The 21,459-nt window shown below is 39.3% G+C and overlaps 1 protein-coding gene across 1 annotated transcript in view; it reads right to left on the bottom strand.

Moving 5' to 3' along the window:
* Positions 1 to 21,459, bottom strand: part of USH2A (usherin) — a 584,211-nt gene that overhangs the window by 111,718 nt on the left and 451,034 nt on the right. The window contains exons 51-55 of the mRNA XM_070728574.1: positions 14,521 to 14,744; positions 12,645 to 12,858; positions 11,200 to 11,397; positions 9,197 to 9,351; positions 7,051 to 7,249 (exon numbers count right to left, since the gene is read on the bottom strand). Coding sequence (XP_070584675.1) covers positions 7,051 to 7,249; positions 9,197 to 9,351; positions 11,200 to 11,397; positions 12,645 to 12,858; positions 14,521 to 14,744 — 990 coding nt within the window. The remainder of the gene's footprint in view (positions 1 to 7,050; positions 7,250 to 9,196; positions 9,352 to 11,199; positions 11,398 to 12,644; positions 12,859 to 14,520; positions 14,745 to 21,459) is intronic.

Raw genomic sequence — 21,459 nt, 5'->3', positions numbered from 1 at the left:
CCCACTTGTCCGAGGAAGTGAGCAGCCAGGAGGGGCTGAAGTGCTGCAGCTTCCCTCCTAGAGGTAGGGGCCCGGAGGAGTCATTTGGAACGACGATATCCCCTCTGGTTGCCTCCACGAAAGGGCCGCCTGGACTGCTGGAAGCCTCTGGGACGATCCTGATAAGATCCGCGATCATTCCTGAATGATTGCTGGGAGTACTGATTCTGGTGAAAACCTCTCTGCGCCTGTCCTTGTCCGGTAGAAGCATCCCAACGTGGGTTCTGCCGTCTGGTGTAGGGAGTAAAACGACGGTCTTGGCGTCTATTGGACTTAAGGAGGACCTTCCTCTTGTCCTTGTCCTCTATGAGGACTTTATCCAAAATGTCACCGAAGAGCATCGATCCCTGCAGTGGAGCTGAGGCCAGGCGCCATTTTGATTTCAAGTCCGCTGGCCAATTTCTCAGCCACAAAAGTCGGCGTGACGACAGCGTAGTGGCCATGCCCCTACTGGCAAACTTAGCTGCGTGTAGGGTGGCGTCGGCGGAAAACTCAGCTGCGGCCTGTAGTTTGCTGATATCCTGGCGAAGTCTGGCTTCCTCCGGGCCAAGGCGCGACTGCAGCTCCTGGAGCCACATGATGGAGGCCCTGTTGAAGAAGGAGGCCACAGCAGCCGCTCTGAAACCCCAGCCCGCCATTTGGTGGGTCTTGCGTAATAGGGTTTCCGCCTTTCTGTCCTCTGGTTTCAAGCTCTCCCCCGTCTCTGACGGTACAAGGGCACTGGAAACCAGTGTGACTACTGGCTGGTCAATGGGGGGAAACTCCAAAAGTTTTTCCACCTCATCGTCGAATGTGTAGAACTTGCGCTCCAAATTCGAAGGGCCCTGAGCCGCTGCGGGGTGTTGCCAGGGTTTTTTGACTCCCTCAACGAAGATATGCGATGCCGGGATGTGGTCCGACTCGGGTTGGGGTTCTCTTAAAAGGGAAGCAGATGTCTTGCCGGTCTCTGCTTCTGGTGCCTTAGCCACTCCCTGCAGGTCCATTACCTGCTTTGCCTTAAAAAGCAGAGTCCGAAACAGCGTGGGCTTAAACAGTCCGGCCACTGGCTGCTGTTCTGGGGTGTTCTCATCCTCTGAGAACTCATATTCTTTATCACTGTCCTCGCCAAAGTCCGGATCCTCTGAAAGAGACCCCAAACCCGAGGGGGGCGGTATTGGCCAAAGGCTTCTTGCTTGAGTCTGAGGTCGGTTCACTTGCTGGCCTGTCCCAGCATTCACTCCTTGAGCATAGACATTTGCAAACATCTCCTGTAATTCTGGAGCCATGTGCTGCCACGAACCAGTCTGGGGGCGCAGCCCCGCCGCTGTGGGTGTAAATGTGGCAGAAGGTGCCTGGGTGCCCCTTCTTGGGAGCCCGGAAGGTTCAGGTCTAGTCCAGGACAAGGCTGGAGACGGGGCCTGTGGCAATGACATGAACTGTCCCTCTGGGGACCAGTCACCCTCCTGTAGGGGTCCCAGGTGTCCAAAGGCTGACTGAGGGGTCCCAGGTTCAGGCGTGGTTGGCTGCCTCTGAGTCAGAGGTACTGGAGAAGGGGAGGGGTGCAAGGCTGCCTCCAATTTCTTCTCTAGCGCCTTTATGCGCTTTTCTGCCTCTTTTAATGAGGCCACCGAAGCAGGGGACTGGGAGGGCTTTGACCTCTCCTTATCCTTCCCCTTAGCCTTCTCCTTGCTCACCACTGGGGAGCTGGCTTTCTCAGTATTGGGCTTATCTTCCATTGTACTCACAGCTCCGGTGTTGTAATAGGAGTATCACGAGAAAATTGCCTCTCAACAGCTTCGTCACGAAAGAAAAAATGGCTGCTGATGCTGGCCTCGCCCTTGCGGCTGCGCATTAGAGCCGTAGCCCAATTCGCGCCTCTCAGCTGCCGGAAGCCCTTCCGGATGGCGCTCTTGCGCTCCGTGGGGGGGTGTAGTCAAAATGGCGCTGCCCAGCGTTTTCGCGGGTCTTTTGCGCTCACCCCCCCTTTCGCCGCTTCTTCGGGCTTTTCCAGCCCGTTCTCGGCCCTCCAGGGCTCGCCCAGTCCAGCCGCGGCGATCCCAGCACTGGCGGCTGCGGCGCCGGCGCCGGCGGAAGTCTCTGCGGCATTCCTCGCCGCTTTACAGCTGATTCGGGCTCCGGCGCTGCCTGCGAGCCCCTCCGGGGGTCGCCGTTCTCCTCGAGCCTCCCAGTGGGGGGGGCGGACCCCCCCACCTTCGGCTCGCAGCCCTTGTTTGACCGCTGAGGCCAGGGACTCCGGGCTGAGGTGCTCCTCTTGGGGGCAGTTCCCTCGGGGGGAAGCAGCCCCTAAGGAGATCGTTGGGGGTGTTGTCCGTGGAGGACAGAGACCCCTGCCTCCAACGTTGATCAGATCTGTAAGGAGACAAAAGAAAAAAGATTAAACTGGTAATAACACCTTAAAATTTATTCAGCAAAACTCAGTATGTCTCTACTCTGGGACTGAGTTTTTAAAACTGAGCTCATGGGGGGACTGCAAGGGGGCGGTAACTTTTATTATGTAAATTTTTACTCAGTCTCTACCAATCGGATTGGTTAAATACCCATGTTGGACTCTCCTTCCAGATGCAGTGGAGAAAGAAACATTTATTATGAAGCAAAATTAATTTACAGCAGTATACCATAGAGAGAGAAAAAGTAAAAGGCAGGCAAGGAAGTGCATATTGCACTAAATGTATCGGGTGTAAACACCCTGTTTTTGCTATTTATTCATCTGATGTTAAAACACAGTAATAACAAGGGAGTCTGGATCACAATTTTGTTTACAAGCCTCAGTACATGCACAAGGTTTATAATAACTCCCACATTAAAATTTTGGACTTGAGAATTTGACAAATTGCATTAGGATTTTTTTTTTTTTTAAGTTTCATTAGTCTTCCTGAATTTGTAGAGATACTGTACATTAGCCTGGAAGATGCTTTACAAGTCTTTTTAATTCTGCATTCTTGCTGAAAACATTCAACATCTAAGAAGAGTTTTATAGGTGCAAAAGCTTAATGCACTTGCATTTTAAGCATTCTTTTTCCTAGGTGATTATTAGCCACTGCATCCAAACAGTATTAAAGAATGGCTTTTCTTTTCAAGGAAACTTGGGATGCTGAGTTCCAGCTCAGCAGAATTCAGCATGCCATCTCTAACAGATTTGTATAGCACCCTTCTCTTGTGTTGAGCTTTTCCTTACACAATAACTATCTAAGGAGCGAAAATCACCTGCCTCAACCAATTTCATGCTAACTTGTGTACCGTCTTAGAGATGAACGTTCTAATTTACATAACTATATTCCATGACTGAGAAGGTTCCTATTGTACAAAACTAATAGTAAGTTTTAATACAGGGGATGGTGATGATCATGATGAAGATGAATGCAAAATATCTCATACACATTATGCAGTAAACCCTAAGAACATTCAGATAAGATTAAGCAAAATTATTCCAGTCAGAGAAAGAATCAGAGGAATAGTGGCACACTTAAGATCATTTCACCATGGAACTGATAACATTTGAAGTGGGGATTATTCTGCTTATTAAAAATAACTTAGAATTTAGGATCTCTTCCAGCATAAAGTCTGCCTCCTTTGGATTTTTAATGGAATTACAGTACTTCTGCAGAAGCTTGAATTAATGCATTTTGATAGAAATAGAGTATCTTGTCTCATCTTCTATTTTTTTCTCAAATGTCAATGAATGTCCCAATTGCCCTCTATGATTGTCATTCCATTAGTCTGTTGAATTTCTAGAGAAGCTTTGGTATGTCTTGCACTAATAAAAATAAATGAGTAATATTTCTTTGGAGAAATTATGAGGAAAACAGAATAGTCAGGACATAGACTCTTTTTGCAAATTCTTTTCTTTGTCTTCCTTGGTAATAGTCAGACAAAATATTACATTAGCGGTGGCAAATTCTTGTAAACTCAGTCTATGGTTTAATGTTGCAGAATGAAGAATATAAATGAATAAAATAATAAAATTCATTACAAGAATAATAGAATTACAGACGGGTCCTTGGAGGTCTTCAAGTCCAATCCAATGCTCAAGCCGGAAACCTGATATTATTATTATTATTATTATTATTATTTATTAGATTTGTATGCCACCCCTCTCCGTAGACTCGGGGCGGCATACCATTTCAGATAACTTGTTGTCCAATCACTTCTTAAAAATCTCCAATATTGGAGCAACCACAACTTCTGGAGACAAGTCATTCCATTGAGTAATTGTTCTAACTGTCAGAAAATTTCTCCTTAATTCTAGGTTGGTTCTCTCCTTGTTTAGTTTACATCCCCTTGTCCTGTCTTTAGGTGCTTTGGAGAATAGGTTGACCTCCCCTTCTTTGTGGCAGTTCCTTAGATATTGGAACAGAAGTGGGTTCCTCTTGGTTTGGATTGGTTCACTCAAACCGGTAACGACCTGCTGGTGATATCATGATGACATCACAAAACTGGTTTAGTCATTGCTGGTCCATGGGTACTTTAAAGTCAAAATTTTTGACTTTGATTTTGATACTGAACTGAGCAGTCTCAATTTTCTTTTAATATTTCTGATCAGTGAAGGGCTGCAATTTTTTTTACTACCACACTGTGGGCCTGGCTTATTTTGTGGGTGTGGCTTGCTGGCCATGTAACCAGGTGGGAGTGGCTTGACAATCATGTGATTGGGGGGTGGCTTAAAGTCATGTGACTGGCTTAAAGGTGGCCAATTTGACGTTACTCACGACAAGGGTTAGGGCTAGGGTGCCTGGCTTCGCCTCGCCTCAAAGAGATACAATTTCCCTATCTATTACTGAACATCTAAAATATACCATTGAATTCTATGTATAAATGCCATATGTGTACATATTACACACAGGCACATGAAAATATATATTATCTACTATTTAAACTGCATGTATATGCACAAACACACACGTATGCACAGCTCTTCTAAAATTATACACATTCAACCTCGTTTACTGTGATAGGAAATACATACCCAGAGCCCAGAAGAGGAAAAAAAGAAAAAAATTCAAATTTTTTCTACCGGTTCTGGTAGGAGCCCGTCACTACTTTAGCTCCCTCTAATATTTCAGACTCTTCTCATCCTCCTAGTATTGTGTTTAAAATGTTATTTCTAAAGAAATCGTAACACCAAGTGAAACAATGCAACAACTGTCATCCAAATTGTTCTGTACAGACTACTGGAAGTGTTCACTAATAAATGATATAAAAAGGTCTTTTATTGACAAGCTGCCATTTGCTGTTTGCATTAGAGAATATGAGAAGATGATGGCTGGTGCCCCCTGATCCCAGTGGCATTCAAGTCAGGGCAATAGTGGAAAATGCTTCAGTGTACTTAAAGCACTGATAACACCTCTAAATAATTAACTCAGGACTTCCTGTCTTCAATTACTTAATGCTTTTTTTAAAAACATCTTGAGAGGATTATAAGCAATTTATGGATTTCACATGATGAACACATTCACCACAATTCCCACCAAGCATTTATGGGATCATGTTTCCAAAGCTTTGATGTAATTAAAAATAAGCAATGAGACAATGGTGCAGTGGCAAGGTGCAAGCTGCCTCATCTGCAATTTGTGTAAGGCCCTTGGATTCAAAGTCTCAGGGAAAGCTTAATTCTACAGCTTCATTAATGTTCAACTGTTGCTTTGGGAGCAGCAGAGGTTTTAGAAGAAGATGAGAAAATCAAAACATAGGCCCGTGGGAGCTGGAACGATGGGTAGTTCAAACAGTTGAGCTATGTGAAATAAGTGCAGCTGATTTAGCGAACATCGTGAATTTACAGAGCAATAATTATCACGTTCCAGAAGCACAATCATTCCTTGAGATGAAAAAGCAAATTTGCCTTGATCAGTGAAAGGGGTGGGGTTTCTTGATACATTAAAGGAATGATGTTTCTTTAACCCAAAGTGTGTAGAAGAATAAATATGCATTGGCAACTCCTATGGCATTGCAACCCCTTCTGCCTTTATATTATAAAATTCGGGGATAAAGGAAAATCCTTTATGCACAAAACTGTAGCAAAAGGGAAAAAATTGCCTTTTGTATTTTTGTTTTTAAGCTTTTTTAACCAGGCACTGATACAAATGGGAAATTTTAAGCAGAACTTTTGTGCATTTTTTCCCCATTGGCAGTTGACTAGTGCATTTTGTTTTATACTAAATCATATGGCAACCAATAATAGTTATTACTGTAGAACAAGAGTTAAGGCAATCCAGGCATTGGTGCTATGACAAGTTATATTTTTGATTAAGTTTTTCAAGTTTGACAAAAGAATTTGGAAAAATCATCATTGACTTTCTAATAAAAGACACAAAAGTTCCAAATACAGTAGAAAGGATTCAAAAAACTTCTGGAAAATATTGTTTGATGCCACACCATAGTAAAATTGATTTGTTCATTGACTTTTTACAATTTATTAATTGCAATCTTAATACCAGTGACAGGGACTTGGTTCTCTGCAGAAAAGCCAGCTTTCAGGGAAGCTTTACTTTACTTCATTTCCTTGGGTATAATCCCCAAACCACTGAAGCTCCACTTAAACATTAAAAGGCATCTTTACTTGGAGAAGTTTACATCCTGTGATGATAGCTTTTAGACCATCCAATGTCAACATCTGCCTATCCCAGTTCTTTGGGAAGAACTCAATAGGTGAATAAAAATACCAAACCCTGTCTCAATGTCTGATTGATTGCGCAACTAATCATTATAACAATATATTCCTCTAAAGGTGATTAATAAGTTCTTAAATAAAAATATTGGCAATGGAAATTAATCATTATTGTTTAATATTATTATCATGCTAGGTGGACAAAAGTCTTACTAATTAAGGGTTAATAAACATTTGTAAGGACATTCAAAAATTGCTACTCCCCCTTTCCTTGGTGTTCTGAAATTGAAATCCAATTGATAAAGCATTTGTTCATTGTAAGGATTGCTGTCTTTTAAAAACAGGCTTAACAAAATAAGACCAGTTAAATAAAATAGTGATATATTGCTTGGAGAACTATCTATTCTTACCTGTGACAGTGTGCTGTACCTGCTCTGCAGGGCCAGTACATATAAGTCCCCTCCCAATTTGATGGATGAGGTATTCTTTGATTAAACCATTTGGCTTCTTAGGTGCCACCCAACTCAAATGCAAGGTTGTTGCATTTAGAGGTATAATTGTTGGTGGCAGAACATTCTCCGGAATTCCTTGGACAGTGACTGCAATTACCTGAATGCAAAAAATTAGCAATTTATTGTAATAGTACACAAGATACCTTGATCAATGAGAATGTCACTTCTAGTTTAAAATATTGTGGTTTGCTCTGGCATATTATTACCATGGCTCTCTATTTTTCTTCTTAGGTAAATTTTTCCCCTCAGAGTGAAATCTGACCTTGAATATATTTCTGTATGAATCTAGGTGCATAATTTATCACAACAGATTCTCCCTATTTTGCTAGGTGAAAGGAAGGTTTGGAAGGCAGACTGTTTTACCAGAGAATGCTGGCTAATTCCTTTCCATGTGGTTAACAGTTTGATATCATGTGACACAAATCATGAGCAACTATTGGCATAAACCGTCTTCTGCCTCACGCACCCCAGCGGCCGGTTAGGTCACACAGAGTCAGCCTTCTCCAGGTCCCGTTAGCCAAACAATGTCAGCTGGCGGGGCCTAGGGGAGGAGCCTTCTCTATGGTGGCTTGGCCCTCACAGGAGCCCCCACCGTCCTCGCCGTTCATAAGAGTCTAAAGACTCACCTATGCCACCAAGCTTGGGATTATTAGATTCTCCCCCCAGTCAATGAATGTATAGTGTGTTTGTTGATTGAATGGCTATGTATGTATTTTAATTGGTTCTTTAGTTTTTTATTTGTAACTGAATTTTCATTATTTGGATTCCGATATATATTGTCTTTTTTTATATGTTGTAAGCCGCCCAGAGTCCTCGGAAGGGGTGGCATATAAATCCAATAAACTTAAACCAACAAAAACAAACCAACAAAAAAAAACAAATGCTGAAGTTCTGCTACACTTAATATTGTCTAGGGATGCTAACAGAAAGTATTGGTGTTTCTAACTAATCTTCCAGACCTAAGGACAGTTTCCTGGTATACAGTGAGCAGTTGATTCATCAGCTCTTGTACTAGAAGAGATAGTACAAGTGTTCATGACAATGTGGGTGTGACAAACTTTTTTTTAGTTCCCAAGCCAGGCAATGCCCTATTCTTTGAAGTTTACTTAACAGATTTCATCAACCAGACCTAAAAATTCAGAGCATGAATTTACATGCTATTTGGCCTGTTCTGTCTGGGTCACTCCAGAAGCCAATACCAACCCAAAAAGAGAAGCCAGACACTCTGGTAAAAGGCAAAGGCAGTTTTATAAAATTCAAGAAAAACACAGGTAACAGAAAATGTCCTTACAAACAGGAAAATGCTGTATCTTCAGATATATCCACGAAGGCCATGCAGCAATACAGAATTCTTGCTGCCAAGCCGAGGCTGTAGATAGCAGACCTACACCTCCCACGGGTCTTCCAAAGCTGCTGGGCCAGAAGCCAGGAACAGAGACGCCGAGAAACAAGACAGGATAACGCAACTCCAAACTGATAACACTCCACATGGCTTCAAGGGCTTGCCTGCCTTTTAAACCCTGCTAAGGAGGACCACACCCAAACCCAGCTGTTCCTAATTCAGTGCTGATAATACTTCTTTAATTGCTCCTTTCTTTGATCTGACCGTCTCTGTCGCATGTCAATGACGGCTTGTGCGTCATCACCTAATGACTCCAAGCTACTGGCTGGGGAGAGCCCCCCCCCCCCCCCCCCGGGGCTCTCATGCTGTTCTCCTTCATCCCATTCCTGATTTTCCTCTCCCCCGTCCGACTGTTCAGCCCCCTCCTCTTCACTGTCCTCCTACTCCGGGCATGGAGCCAGCAGAGACACAGCTGGTCCCTGAGCAGCCTCAGGCTGAATCACAACATTGGCCAAACCGATTGACTTCTGCCATTTCTTGTGCTGGACTACAGTACAAGGTGGCCGGTAGAGTTTCTCTGAAAACATCAAAATATGTAGACAAAAGATGAATGTTTCCATATTTTCAGTTCCCTCCTAAAGGCTGCTACAACACGATGTAGAGAAGATATTCTGTCACCAATTTATTGAAAGATTTACCTACCATGCTACTGTCTGTACATCCAGCCACAGTGCAAGCACGTAATAAATAAGAGTATTCTTGGTATGGTTGAATATTACTGGTATCCCTGAAGTTCAGTTCCTTTCCTCTGAAATGTTCAACTCCATTTCGGAGAATAATATAATGAATGATGATACCTTATTAAAAAAGAAGGAAATTAAAAAACTTGTTTGAATTAAATGCATGCCAGCTAATTATATACTAAAGTTCTAAAGTATTACAAGAATTCTGTAAGAAAAATAAATGCTTCAACCATAATCTAATACCAAGAATAAATAATATACTGGATGACTTTTTTTTTACTTTGTTTGGATATATCATTACAATTTCTTTAATGAATTTTATGTCTGTACATTCTGGTTACACTATTCCATCTTCTCCTTTCTCAAATTAAGTTTGACTCCTAGTTACTTTGTGGACATATCCATGTAATTTTTTGGCAGTAATACAGCAATGGTTTGCCATTGTCTTCTTCTGGAATATTTGGACCTTTCCTTTCAATTTCTAAATAATTAATTTTTAAAGTTATATCTTAATATAGAGTGATTGTGGTCAGAATCTGTGATTTTTATTGAAAAAAAATGCAGGTTTCAACAATGTCTTATAAACTTCATAGATTTTTGTGAGCTATGATAGTACGCACAGTATAGTATAGGAAGATGGCCTAAAACTTCATTTCAATCAAACAAAAGCACCAAATTTAAATTCTTGTATCTACGCCAGAGAAAAGAAAGAAAGTATAACAGGCCATGATTTGTTAATGCAAAATTCACCATAATGTAACTTTACATTCAAATGAGACACTGTAAAAGTTGGAAGTTGGAGAATGTCATGAGCAAGATGCCTATATGATAAGGCAGAAAAGAAAAGTAGAATTACAGTTTATCAAATACTGTATATTGCACTTTTTTTTCTGGTGCAGATGAAGAGCTGGAACTGATTCCAATAATTAAAGTTGTTATTCTTCATCAGTATGTATGAATAAAGAAATCCACATATATTCACACTTCTGAAGTGCGACACTTCAGAATTTAGAAATAAGTTTTGGAGCACATGCAAAAGGAACAATGTAGCACTTGACAGCCGCTCTGAGTCTTTGGAGAGGGGCGGCATACAAATCTAATAAATGAATAAAATTCGAAAGGAACTGTGTCTTTTCTGGAAAATACAGGACTATCCCATGAAAAGAAACAGCTGTTTTAAAGGTTTATGGACAGATATTATGTTCACACTCCTATGCATCTGAACACTTTTTGAATTTGAAGCCAAAAGTGTGTGTGTGTGTGTGTGTGTGTGTGTGTGTGTGTGTGATGAGACAGATACACCGCCAGGTGACTTTAAGGACCTGCTAAATAATGCAAATTGTCCAGCCGTCTGCAAGGAGTATAAATCCTTCCATTCCCCACCATCCAGTCAGAATTGAAGAAGCTTCTTGGGTGAGAAGTGAAACATTTTCAAAGAAAAACCAGAAAGTCCAGTTGCCTCTTGAAAAACAGCAACACCTTTGGAACAATCATGACCTGGATGACTGAGATTCTCCATAGATACACACAATATATATTATTCAAATAACACATCCTAGATCATAATGAATGAAATATTCTCATTGAATATTTCATTTGCACAACTATTCCATTTGCACAACAGCATGTGAAATTGACTGTCAATCAGTGTTGCTTCCTAAGTGGGCAGTTTGATTTCACAGAAGCTTGATTTACTTGGAGTTATATTCTGTTTTTTAAGTGTTCCCTTTATTTTTTTGAGCAGTGCATATTGCATGCATACATACAAAGGTGTATGTGTATGAGCATGTTTTTATGTGAACATTTTTGTTTGTGTAAGATATATATTTATCTACACACAATTTCTTCAATATATATTAGGGATATTAAGCACAATATTATTTTAATAATGTTTTTATTCCCAAAATACCTTGTGCTGGGTAAATGCTAAATCAGACATTGTAGTTTGCCAAAATACTGTACCATTTGGTTGACAAGGTTCCTTCCATGTTAGAAATATTATATCTTCACGATTATCTACTGTTGTCCAGTGAGGTGAATTTACACCTTCAGGGACATCTTCTTTAGTGGTTGCACTGTTCATTTCACTAAAGCCTTTTCCATGTTTGTTCCACACAGCCAGCCTGTATTCATATGTAATATGAGGTTCTAGATTCTTATCTATAAGGAAAATATTTAACAAGAGTTTATTGTCAATCTATATGCTAAGTATACTGGACTTCTATTTAGATATATCCAACTCATAGAAACATAGAAGACTGACGGCAGAAAAAGACCTCATGGTCCATCTAGTCTGCCCTTATACTATTTCCTGTATTTTTTCTTACAATGGATATATGTTTATCCCAGGCATGTTTAAATTCAGTTACTGTGGATTTACCAACCACGTCTGCTGGAAGTTTGTTCCAAGGATCTACTACTCTTTCAGTAAAATAATATTTTCTCATGTTGCCTTTGATCTTTCCCCCAACTAACTTCAGATTGTGTCCCCTTGTTCTTGTGTTCACTTTCCTATTAAAAACACTTCCCTCCTGAACCTTATTTAACCCTTTAACATATTTAAATGTTTCAATGTGGTTCACTTTCAATCTGGTTCACTTTCAGATTTGTGAATCCATCTTTTTGTCTCATAAGTTTTGCATTTTAGAAGAATGGTGCATAAATCAAAACTTCATTACACATACATTGGGTAAAGAAAATGGATTTTTTTTAAAGTAAAAAGTGAAATTATTTAGTAAAACTTATGCTTTTAGTGGATGACTTTGGGGTGAAAGACCAGACCATGAAATAGGGAAAGGGGAAGATACTACCAAGTAACAGAGTTGTTTTGCCACATTTTGAGATAATTGAAACAATAATCAAAACAATTTAAATACATTAACTGCAGCATCTAAAATATGTAATCTCACAAGATGATGTGAGCTTTGGAGCAATTCATTTTGAAGCCCATATAGTTAAGGGATGAATTTGCACCACTATCTCTGATAGATTTCAAATTATAGAGATAGCCTGCAAACCAAGATTTATACAGATGTTTTCAGACATGTGAGTTCAGAAAAAGAATGCTTTAATGATCCAGAGATGTATCATATATGCATTCATGTGCATTGCAAAGCATTCATTCAAAAGTTTATATAATTTTAATAATCAGTTACAAATTATGATGGGTTTAAGTGACTTCTTATTTCAGAAATCTGTGCTCATTATGAAGGTAGGAGAGGTGGCTTTTTGGTGATCTCTTGGTTTGATGGGCTTTTATAATTAGCGTTTTATTGATATCTATCAGTGTACTGATAAAAAGATTTTATTAATTTCAAAACAATTTCCAAAGAGGCCACATGATACTTCACTGAATTGATATCAGAATTTATAACCTTTAGTTAATGAGTCATAACATATTATTTTACCTTGGAATGAATACTGAGTTGGGCCTCCTGTATAAATCTTTTCCTCCAATGGGCATATGCTTTTATATTCTTTATTTTTTATATAACTACGGGAACTCTTTATCCAAACACATAAACAAGTATGCTCATCCAAGTTACACTGTCCACAGTACCAGTATGTTACTTCTTCAGTAGATCTAGGACACAGTAGGCTGCATTTCAATTCTTCTTTTATCTATAACAATAATTACCACAGTTTAAAAACAACTTAAATAGACATGCACAGACAATTTTCTGATACACATTTCCAAGCTCTTATAATGGTACCTTTCATGAAATACCAAAATCTCACATGATATTAAATTTCAGTTGTATCATTTTTTAAAAGTTTACTCATATTTTTTTAAAGACTCACTTTTTAAATCCTATTACGTTTATGTTTTAAATGTGCTATTTTTATGTGCCATTTTTGAGACAGGAAGCAAAGGGAAAAGCTCCCAAATGCTATAATTCAATAGGTGTCTCTTCCCAGGTTTGGAATATTTTCCTTTCAGAAAATTCTGTCTGGCACCAATCTTAATGTATCAAACTTTTAGCTCAATAGCTTTATTGGACCTTATTGAAACCCTCTGGAACCTTCTAACTTCATTACACTTCACTGACTTGCTGATTTTTAATATGTATTTCATAGCTGAATGGGTGAAGATGCTGAGCTTATCAGCTGTAAAGCTGACAGCCTGGGTTGAAGATGCAAATGCTACATGATGGGATGAGCTCCTGTTATTTGTCCCAGGTTCTGCTGACCTACCGATAGCAGTTTGAAAGCATGCAAATGCAAGTAGATAAATAGGTACCACTTTTTTGGGAACGTATCAGTGTTCTGTACACTTCAGCCAGTGGTGCGTTGCTACTGGGGTGGTAGGTGACTCCACATTGGTAGCGACCACCAGATTGTGCAATTTGCGCATAACTGGATCTTTGTGCACCACCATCTTTTTTCTTGAATTTTTTGGTTCCTACGTATGCACAGAAGCAAAATCTCACGATCATGTGAGATTTTGGTGATTTTTCAGTGAAATCAGAAAAGAATACCCAAATCTCCCTTGCACGCATGTCCTCTCACGAGATTTCAGTATGTTCTTGCTTCCTGCACATACACGGAACCAAAATTACTCATATTGCATGTGCAGCACATCAGTAGCAACAACTAATAGGAATCTGCCCCTGACTTCAGCGTACAGTCATGCTGGCTACATGACTATGGTAGTCAGACAATGCTGTCTTCCTTGGCTAGGAAATGGAGATGAATACCAGCCCTTAGACGTGCACATGACTGGACAGGGAAAACCTTTATTTTGCCTTTACAGATGTTTTATTTTAATAAACATTTTTGTTTTAGCGTTTGATAGTTTGGACTGCTTAATATTTCTTCTTACTTGTGCTCATATGCCCATAATGTTAAAATAATACATTTTGGCATTCCCGCCACTTCATATATGAATATCATATATGTTTATTGTCCATGCAAACCCAATGCAAACTTTAAGAATGCCCAAATCATTGGCTATATGAAACAGCCAAATAAGCAATTGAACGTTACTATATATACCTAGACACATTTTCCAGCCAGGCCAAAATGTTAACTTTTTGCCTTTATACTAATCTGAAGTGCTGAACAACACTTTACAAGAAGCAGCTAATCATTATTAATTCCCTTAGAATTCACTGCAATAACATCAATCATGGCAAACTCATTTGGTATTAATATGGATGTAATGCGAAAATGAATAATGCACAGAGGAGTTTTTATATTCCTATTTTACAAAAATAGTTATGAACAATGTATTTCTCTTCCCATTGTCAAATCAGAACCACCAAGAGGTTTTCTATCAATTACCTTCATCATCATTCTAGATGAAATCCTGTCAGCGCAAACATATTTCAAGGGATTATATCCAAGTCCATTACAACATTCTTCGCTCTCTGGAATAAGTTTAGTCGCACGGCATTTTAATGGCGCTGAGTTATTCTTTTTAATGTGGGCTTTAGTTTCACCACAGAAAGCTGAGCAGCATACGATACTTGACATATTCACATATTCATGTCTACAACAGAACACTCCTGAAAAAAGAAAATATTATACATGAAGGCAAGAAGAGAAGAAAGTGAAGGAAATTCCGAAAATGCTATAAAATTCATCATAAAAGGTACCAGCAGGATGTAGCTATTGAAATGGAGGAAAGGCATCTAAAGTAGTACTTAATGTTGAGTTTAACATGTCAGAGAGGCCTTTTTTTAGTGACTAGACTTGAAGAACAGACACAACACAATCTCTCTCTCTCTCTCTCTTTCTCTCTCTCTCTCTCTCTCTCTTTCTCTCTCTCTCTCTCACTGTCTCTCTTTTGCATAGGTTGCAGAGAGTAACTATTTGCAGTTCATATGTGTCACATTCCATGTTTACATACATTTTTTTAATTTAAAAGTTAGGTTTTTATTTAAAAAATTATCAAAAAATCCCCAACAACTCCACCACACATACCCCCAGTTTTTGTCAACAAATGAATCTGTGAAATACAGTTTTTCATATAAAATGTCATATAACAAATCATATAAAATGCAAAATAAAATTGCTTATTAGGAATAGGCAGATTTTCTTAATTAGTATTTGAGAGTTCTAATATAATTTGGTTTCTTCTCCAATTCGTTTCTCCTCAAGAAAAAATGTTAGAATTTTGCTATTCAAAATTGCTTTTCAAAAATATTATTTATTTATTTATTTATTTATTTATTTATTTATTTATTTATTTATTCTATTTTTATGCCGCCCTTCTCCTTAGACTCAGGGTGGCTTACAACATGTTAGCAATAGCACTTTTTTAACAGAGCTAGGCTATTGCCCCCACAATCCGGGTCCTCATTTTACCCACCTCGGAAGGATGGAAGGCTGAGTCAACCTTGAGCCGGTGATGAGATTTGAACCGCTGACCTTCAGATCTACAGTCAGCTTCAGTGGCCTGCAGTACAGCACTCTACCTGCTGCGCCACCCCGGCTCATGAGGTATCTCCTCTTTCTCATTTCCAAGTGGTCCTTCAACATTGCAAAAAGGTCTTTCCACTGCTGAATGGACATGTTTGGACGTGTTTGAGAGGGTTTTGCCTTCTCTTTCTGTTCAAGATCCCTATGTACAATTGGTGGGTCACTGTGTGATACAGAATGCTGGACTCAATGGGCCAATTCAGCATGACTCTTCTTATGTTCTTATGTTGTATTCAAGCCACAATATTTTACAATACTGTGATTCAGGCATATTCTTTAAAGCACTGCTTTGTTATGGCTGTCATTCTGTAACAGCATGCCAGAGATTAAAAATGGGATCCAAAATTTCATAAATGAAGATATGAAACATAATTCAAGCTGCATTTGCAACCTATTCTTAAATTCTTTCTTGTGGAAGCCAACTCCTATGTTACAAGAATAAAATAGGCCATGTTCACAATCTTTATTTTCAATGATATTAAGTAAGCATTGAGCAGAATAATATCTAGTGCCTGTAAATTACACAAGTGTTCTATATCTCTCAGAAGAAATATTGCAGGAGAGGCGGAGTAATGACACGGACACAAGAGCTGGATTTAAAACTGGGTCATTTTTATTAACATAAATTTGCATAATTTATTAATTAAATTAGCATAATTAACTATGACCCTAACTAGGACCCGCAGGGTCAAACAATTGCTTCCGGGGCAGAAAATGATGTATAATAAACTTCCGGGGCAACTTATGGGCGTAGCTCCATGCTAATCCAGGTGAGGGACCCCTCCCTCACCTGAGACCTTGCCATGCACTTGCATGTGGGAGGTCCCACCGGCTAACCCCTAGAAGGGGAATTAAATGGGCGGGACCCAAAGACAGGTTCCCCTCAACTGCTCAGGTCGCCAATACCACAAGCCTTTGGAGAGAATCTGTCAATCATCCCCAAAGATGCCCAACGAAGAACACGCAGTTGCTAAACCACCACCCAGTTTTCCCCCCCTAACCTGCCTTCCCAAATGACCAAAGGTAAGCCAATTAACCTAACAGGCGCAAGCACCCCCTAACCGCTTATCCTTCTCCACAGTGTGGAATAGGTGAATAAACGGTCACGGCTAAGAGACCAGACCGACAAAAATTCCTATTTGGCCCCATAGGGCGACCCAGAATAGCACACTGTAAATAGGGAGGGCGGGCGGGTGTCTGCTCGAGATGACTGGTCCGGGCAAAAAGGCTGAGCCCGGGCCTGCCTGCCCTTTTATAGGGCGGGCAGGCCCCGCCCGGACACGTCATCGATCAGGCCACCCTGGCCTGATAATCGGCCAAAGTCTCACGAAATCTCGCGAGACTTCGACCGAAAACAAGATGGCGGCTACACCATGTGCTCCGTGTCTGCCTGAGCCTCCAGCAAAAGGCGCCGGTAGGTAAGGACCACCGGCGCTATTATGTTTTCCAAATTGTCCACGTGTGTATAGAATAACAGGTTTGGATTTAAGGGTATATGTGGACACTTTGGAAACTAAATCTGATTAATGCATTCAATCTGTCAGTACTAGTCCTTGATAATATTGTGATTCACTATTTACACAATCTAATTTTAGGAGAGCTATAACTCCCTAAAGGTAGAAAGGCAATCTGGAAGGAGAATAAATAAGGTCAAGACATCTAATTGGGCAGATCAAAGTCCAGCTCTTCAACCCATACAGAAGTTTTGAAGTTCTATCTTGAGTATCTCCATTAACAAATGAAGTAAACATCATGTAACCATTTGAAAGAGGCAGTCCTGGAGATACCTTGGCACCCAACTGTATGGGGCTTTATAGATTAAAAGTAACACTTGATATTGCACTAGGAAACATATCAGCAGCCAATCCAGAGTCCACAGCACAGGTCTACTATTTTTTTGTGCCTAGCACTGATTCACATGATTACTGCAGCCCTGAGCAATCTAATAGGTATGGCACTTATACGTCAGCTAAAATTTATTTAATTTATTTATTCAATGTGTTTTCTGCTCATCTGACCACACGTTAACTCTGGAAAGCTTACAATCTTAAAACGAATAAAACAATATGACAATTGCTCCTTTTCTATCCTCCTTCAAAACATGTGATTATATGTGATTACATCATGCAGTGATTTCTTCTTAAATAATAACTGAGAGCATTTTAATTTAGATACTTTTTGGACTGGCAAAGTAAACTTTTGTTAATGAATTGCTTTTATGCTGGGACAGAAAGAGAAAGATAACATTCTATCACTGAGAATCTCATCTTTCTTTGACTGAATAATATTTTTAGCCAAGATTTCACTCATATAACAAGAAGTGACTCCCTTTCTAGTTTCTTTGGTAAACCATTACTTCTTTAATTATTATCAACCTTGTTCCAGCGTGATAAATTGCTAATTACTTAATACCCTAATCAGCGTTCATTCTTTGCACAGATAAACTGTGACAGCGCCATTAATTTAAATAGTAATTTCACTTAATGGCCAGAACGGCACACCAGATTTTTATGCAGCATTTTCTGAAGACTGCATCCATCACTGCAATATTCTGACATAAAGATGTCTGACGTGCACTAACTCACTTAGAGAGAGCAGATGTTGCTGAGCAGAGTTTGGTAGTAATTCCCATAGTGCATCACTTCAGCATGAATGAGCTGCTGCAAATTCAGAAACAGACATCCTTCTGAAACCAAACAGCATAGCCTTTGACCTTACCCTAATTTGTCAGACATGGCATTTGATTCTTGACTATTGACACAGAGGATGTACGGTTGAAAATATGCCTATGGAAGTAGGGAATGGGGTAAGAAAAGGCTCTTACCTGGTGGGCTGACTTATCTTTTTAAAGAAAAAAAAGCAATTGCTCTGTCCTACACATTGTGAAGAAGAATCTGAACTCCAAATAGGAACTGAATAATCAAATTATCACAGATAATCCCCACTCGGTTAAAGACCTTGGTATACTAATAACAAAAGATTTAAGTGCCAAAGCCCACTGCAACAATATAGCCAAGAAGGCTTCAAGAGTTGTAAACCTAATCCTATGTAGCTTCTGCTCTGGCAATCTCACACTACTTACCAGAGCTTACAAAACTTTTGCCAGACCCATCCTGGAATACAGCTCATCTGTTTGGAACCCATATCGCATCTCAGACATTAACACCCTTGGAAATGTCCAAAGATACTTCACCAGAAGAGCCCTTCACTCCTCCACTCGAAATAGAATACCCTATGAGACTAGACTTTCAATCCTGGGCCTAGAAAGTTTAGAACTAAGACGCCTTAAACAAGATCTAAGTATTGCCCACAAGATCATATGCTGCAATGTCCTGCCTGTCAGCAACTACTTCAGCTTCAACACAAAAACACAAGAGCACACAACAGATTTAAACTTAATATTAACCGCTCCAAACTTGACTGCAAAAAATATGACTTCAGTAACCGAGTTGTCGAAGCGTGGAACTCATTACTGGACTCCATAGTGTCATCCCCAAACCTCCAACACTTTACCCTTAGATTATCTACGGTTGACCTATCCAGATTCCTAAGAGGTCAGTAAGGGGCGAATACAAGTGCACTAGAGTGCCTTCCATCCCCTGTCCTATTGCTCTCCTATATCTGCTACACCTTTCTTCTATTCCTATATATCTTCTTCTATTCTTTCATTGATATGTTCTATTTCTATATCTTCTTTTCTATTATTTCTTAGATATATTTTACGATGAGTATCTCCTCTATAACCTTCATCATGTATTTTACTATGTGTATATAGATATATACCCACTAAAACCCTCATTGTGTATTGGACAAAATAAATATAAATAAATAAATAAAATAAAAAACAAATAAAATTCAGATTTTTTAAAAACAAGTGCTAGCATAAAGGAGAAACTCCACCCCATCCCCATGAAACACTTTCCAATTTCAATCCACAAATTCACCAAAATATATTAGCACGGCAAAATGATATGGTCTGGAAACAGTACAAGTTAAGCCTTCAGAAGCCATCCTTAATTGGGTGTTTATGTTTCAGGATAATATGTACAGATTACACCATGTAAATATGTATAGATTGCACCATATATATAGATTACACCGAGTTTCATGTTTCAGGTAAATATGTGTGGATTACACCATGTTAACCAGAAGTCTCAGTACATTCAACTGAAATTATTCCAATGACAATTTCTTCATAGAACTTTGACATGTTACTTCATATACCAACCCAAAGAATCAATGTTAATTCATCCAAACTATTTCTTTGGATATTATTATCACAACTGAGCATTAGAAAAATGGTAAAGAAAACACACATATTGAAAAATGGATATGGCTTATGGTAATTTAATTTTAATAGCTTCTGGTGAAGTTTAGGAAAACCCAAGCAAACACTATCTCATATCATAGAAGTAGCTCACTAACCCAGCAATGCCTCTGTTTTAGAAGTTTAAGTGAAACAGAACATAAAATGCATATACAAACAGTAAATGTAAGTTTTCTTAAAGACAAAGGGCTCCTGTAGAAGTAGACTGGTTTGTTATTAATTTATCATCATTGTTCAAGGTTATTTTTTTTACAAATTATATCCCCTATATTAATTGGGCTGCTATTCTTCTGCTGCATGAATCCCAGCGACCGATTAGGTCCCACAGAGTGGGCCTTCTCCGGGTCCCGTCAACTAAACAATGTTGTTTGGCGGGCCCCAGGGGAAGAGCCTTCTCTGTGGCGGCCCCGACTCTCTGGAACCAGCTCCCCCCAAGAGATTAGAACTGCCCCCACCCTCCTTGCCTTTAGTAAACTCCTCAAAACCTACCTTTGTCGTCAGGCATGGGGGAACTGAGATATCTCCCCTGGGCCTATACAATTTATGTATGATATGTTTGTATGTATATCTGCTTAATAATGGGGTTTTTAAAATATTTTAAATTGTAAATTATTAGATTTGTTATGAACTGTTTTATTGTGTTGTGAGCCACCCTGAGTCTATGGAGAGGGGCGGCATACAAATCTAATAAATAATAAATAATAATAATAATAATAATAATAATAATAATAATAATAATAGATGATTCAAGATTTTAAATATTCCTAAGCACTTGCATAAACATCCCCAACATTAATCGCGTCAACTATTCTATAGTGCAGAGGTTTCTTTATCCCATCATTAACCTCTCTAGTCATTGTTATTATTTGTTTGTTTAAATATTATCTATGTATCTGTCCGTCCATCCGTCCATCCATCCATCCATCCATCCATCCATCCATCCATCCATCCATCCATCCATCCATCATATTTCTATTATCATCACTAAGCTAAGGTTGCCATTATTATCAACTGGGTGAAACAATGCATGAGGGGCAACAATTTTTGAAGCAAGGTACCTGCATAATTCCAAAGGGATCTTTCAGCGGCCATGACTTTGAAACCCAATTGAAAGTATCTTTTTGGGGCTCCATCATAACTGTCACTGAATAATTGATCCTAAGTCCACCTGTAGACTGAGTTCAATGCTAATACAATAGTTCTGCCTAACATTAAAATGAGTTATACTGTACTTCTTATTTCAAACAAAAACTTTTAAAAGGTATATTGGATCCAATATAAGATGGATGTTAGAAAAAAAATAGCAATTGCATTTAAAAGGCCACTCAAAGGATTGAGTTAATTGTACTGTATAGTTTTACAGCATTGAGTTAATTGTACTGTAGTTTTACAGTTTTACTTTATGTCTGAATCTTACACATGTTTTTCCCATTGAAAAAATGTCAGAGATATTTGAAGGAGTTCTCGTACAT

The sequence above is a fragment of the Erythrolamprus reginae genome, chromosome 1 (assembly GCF_031021105.1).
Source record: "Erythrolamprus reginae isolate rEryReg1 chromosome 1, rEryReg1.hap1, whole genome shotgun sequence".
NCBI classification, from domain to species: domain Eukaryota; kingdom Metazoa; phylum Chordata; class Lepidosauria; order Squamata; family Dipsadidae; genus Erythrolamprus; species Erythrolamprus reginae.
The sequence above is the reverse complement of the archived record's forward strand: the minus strand, read 5'-3'. Positions and strand labels throughout refer to the sequence as shown.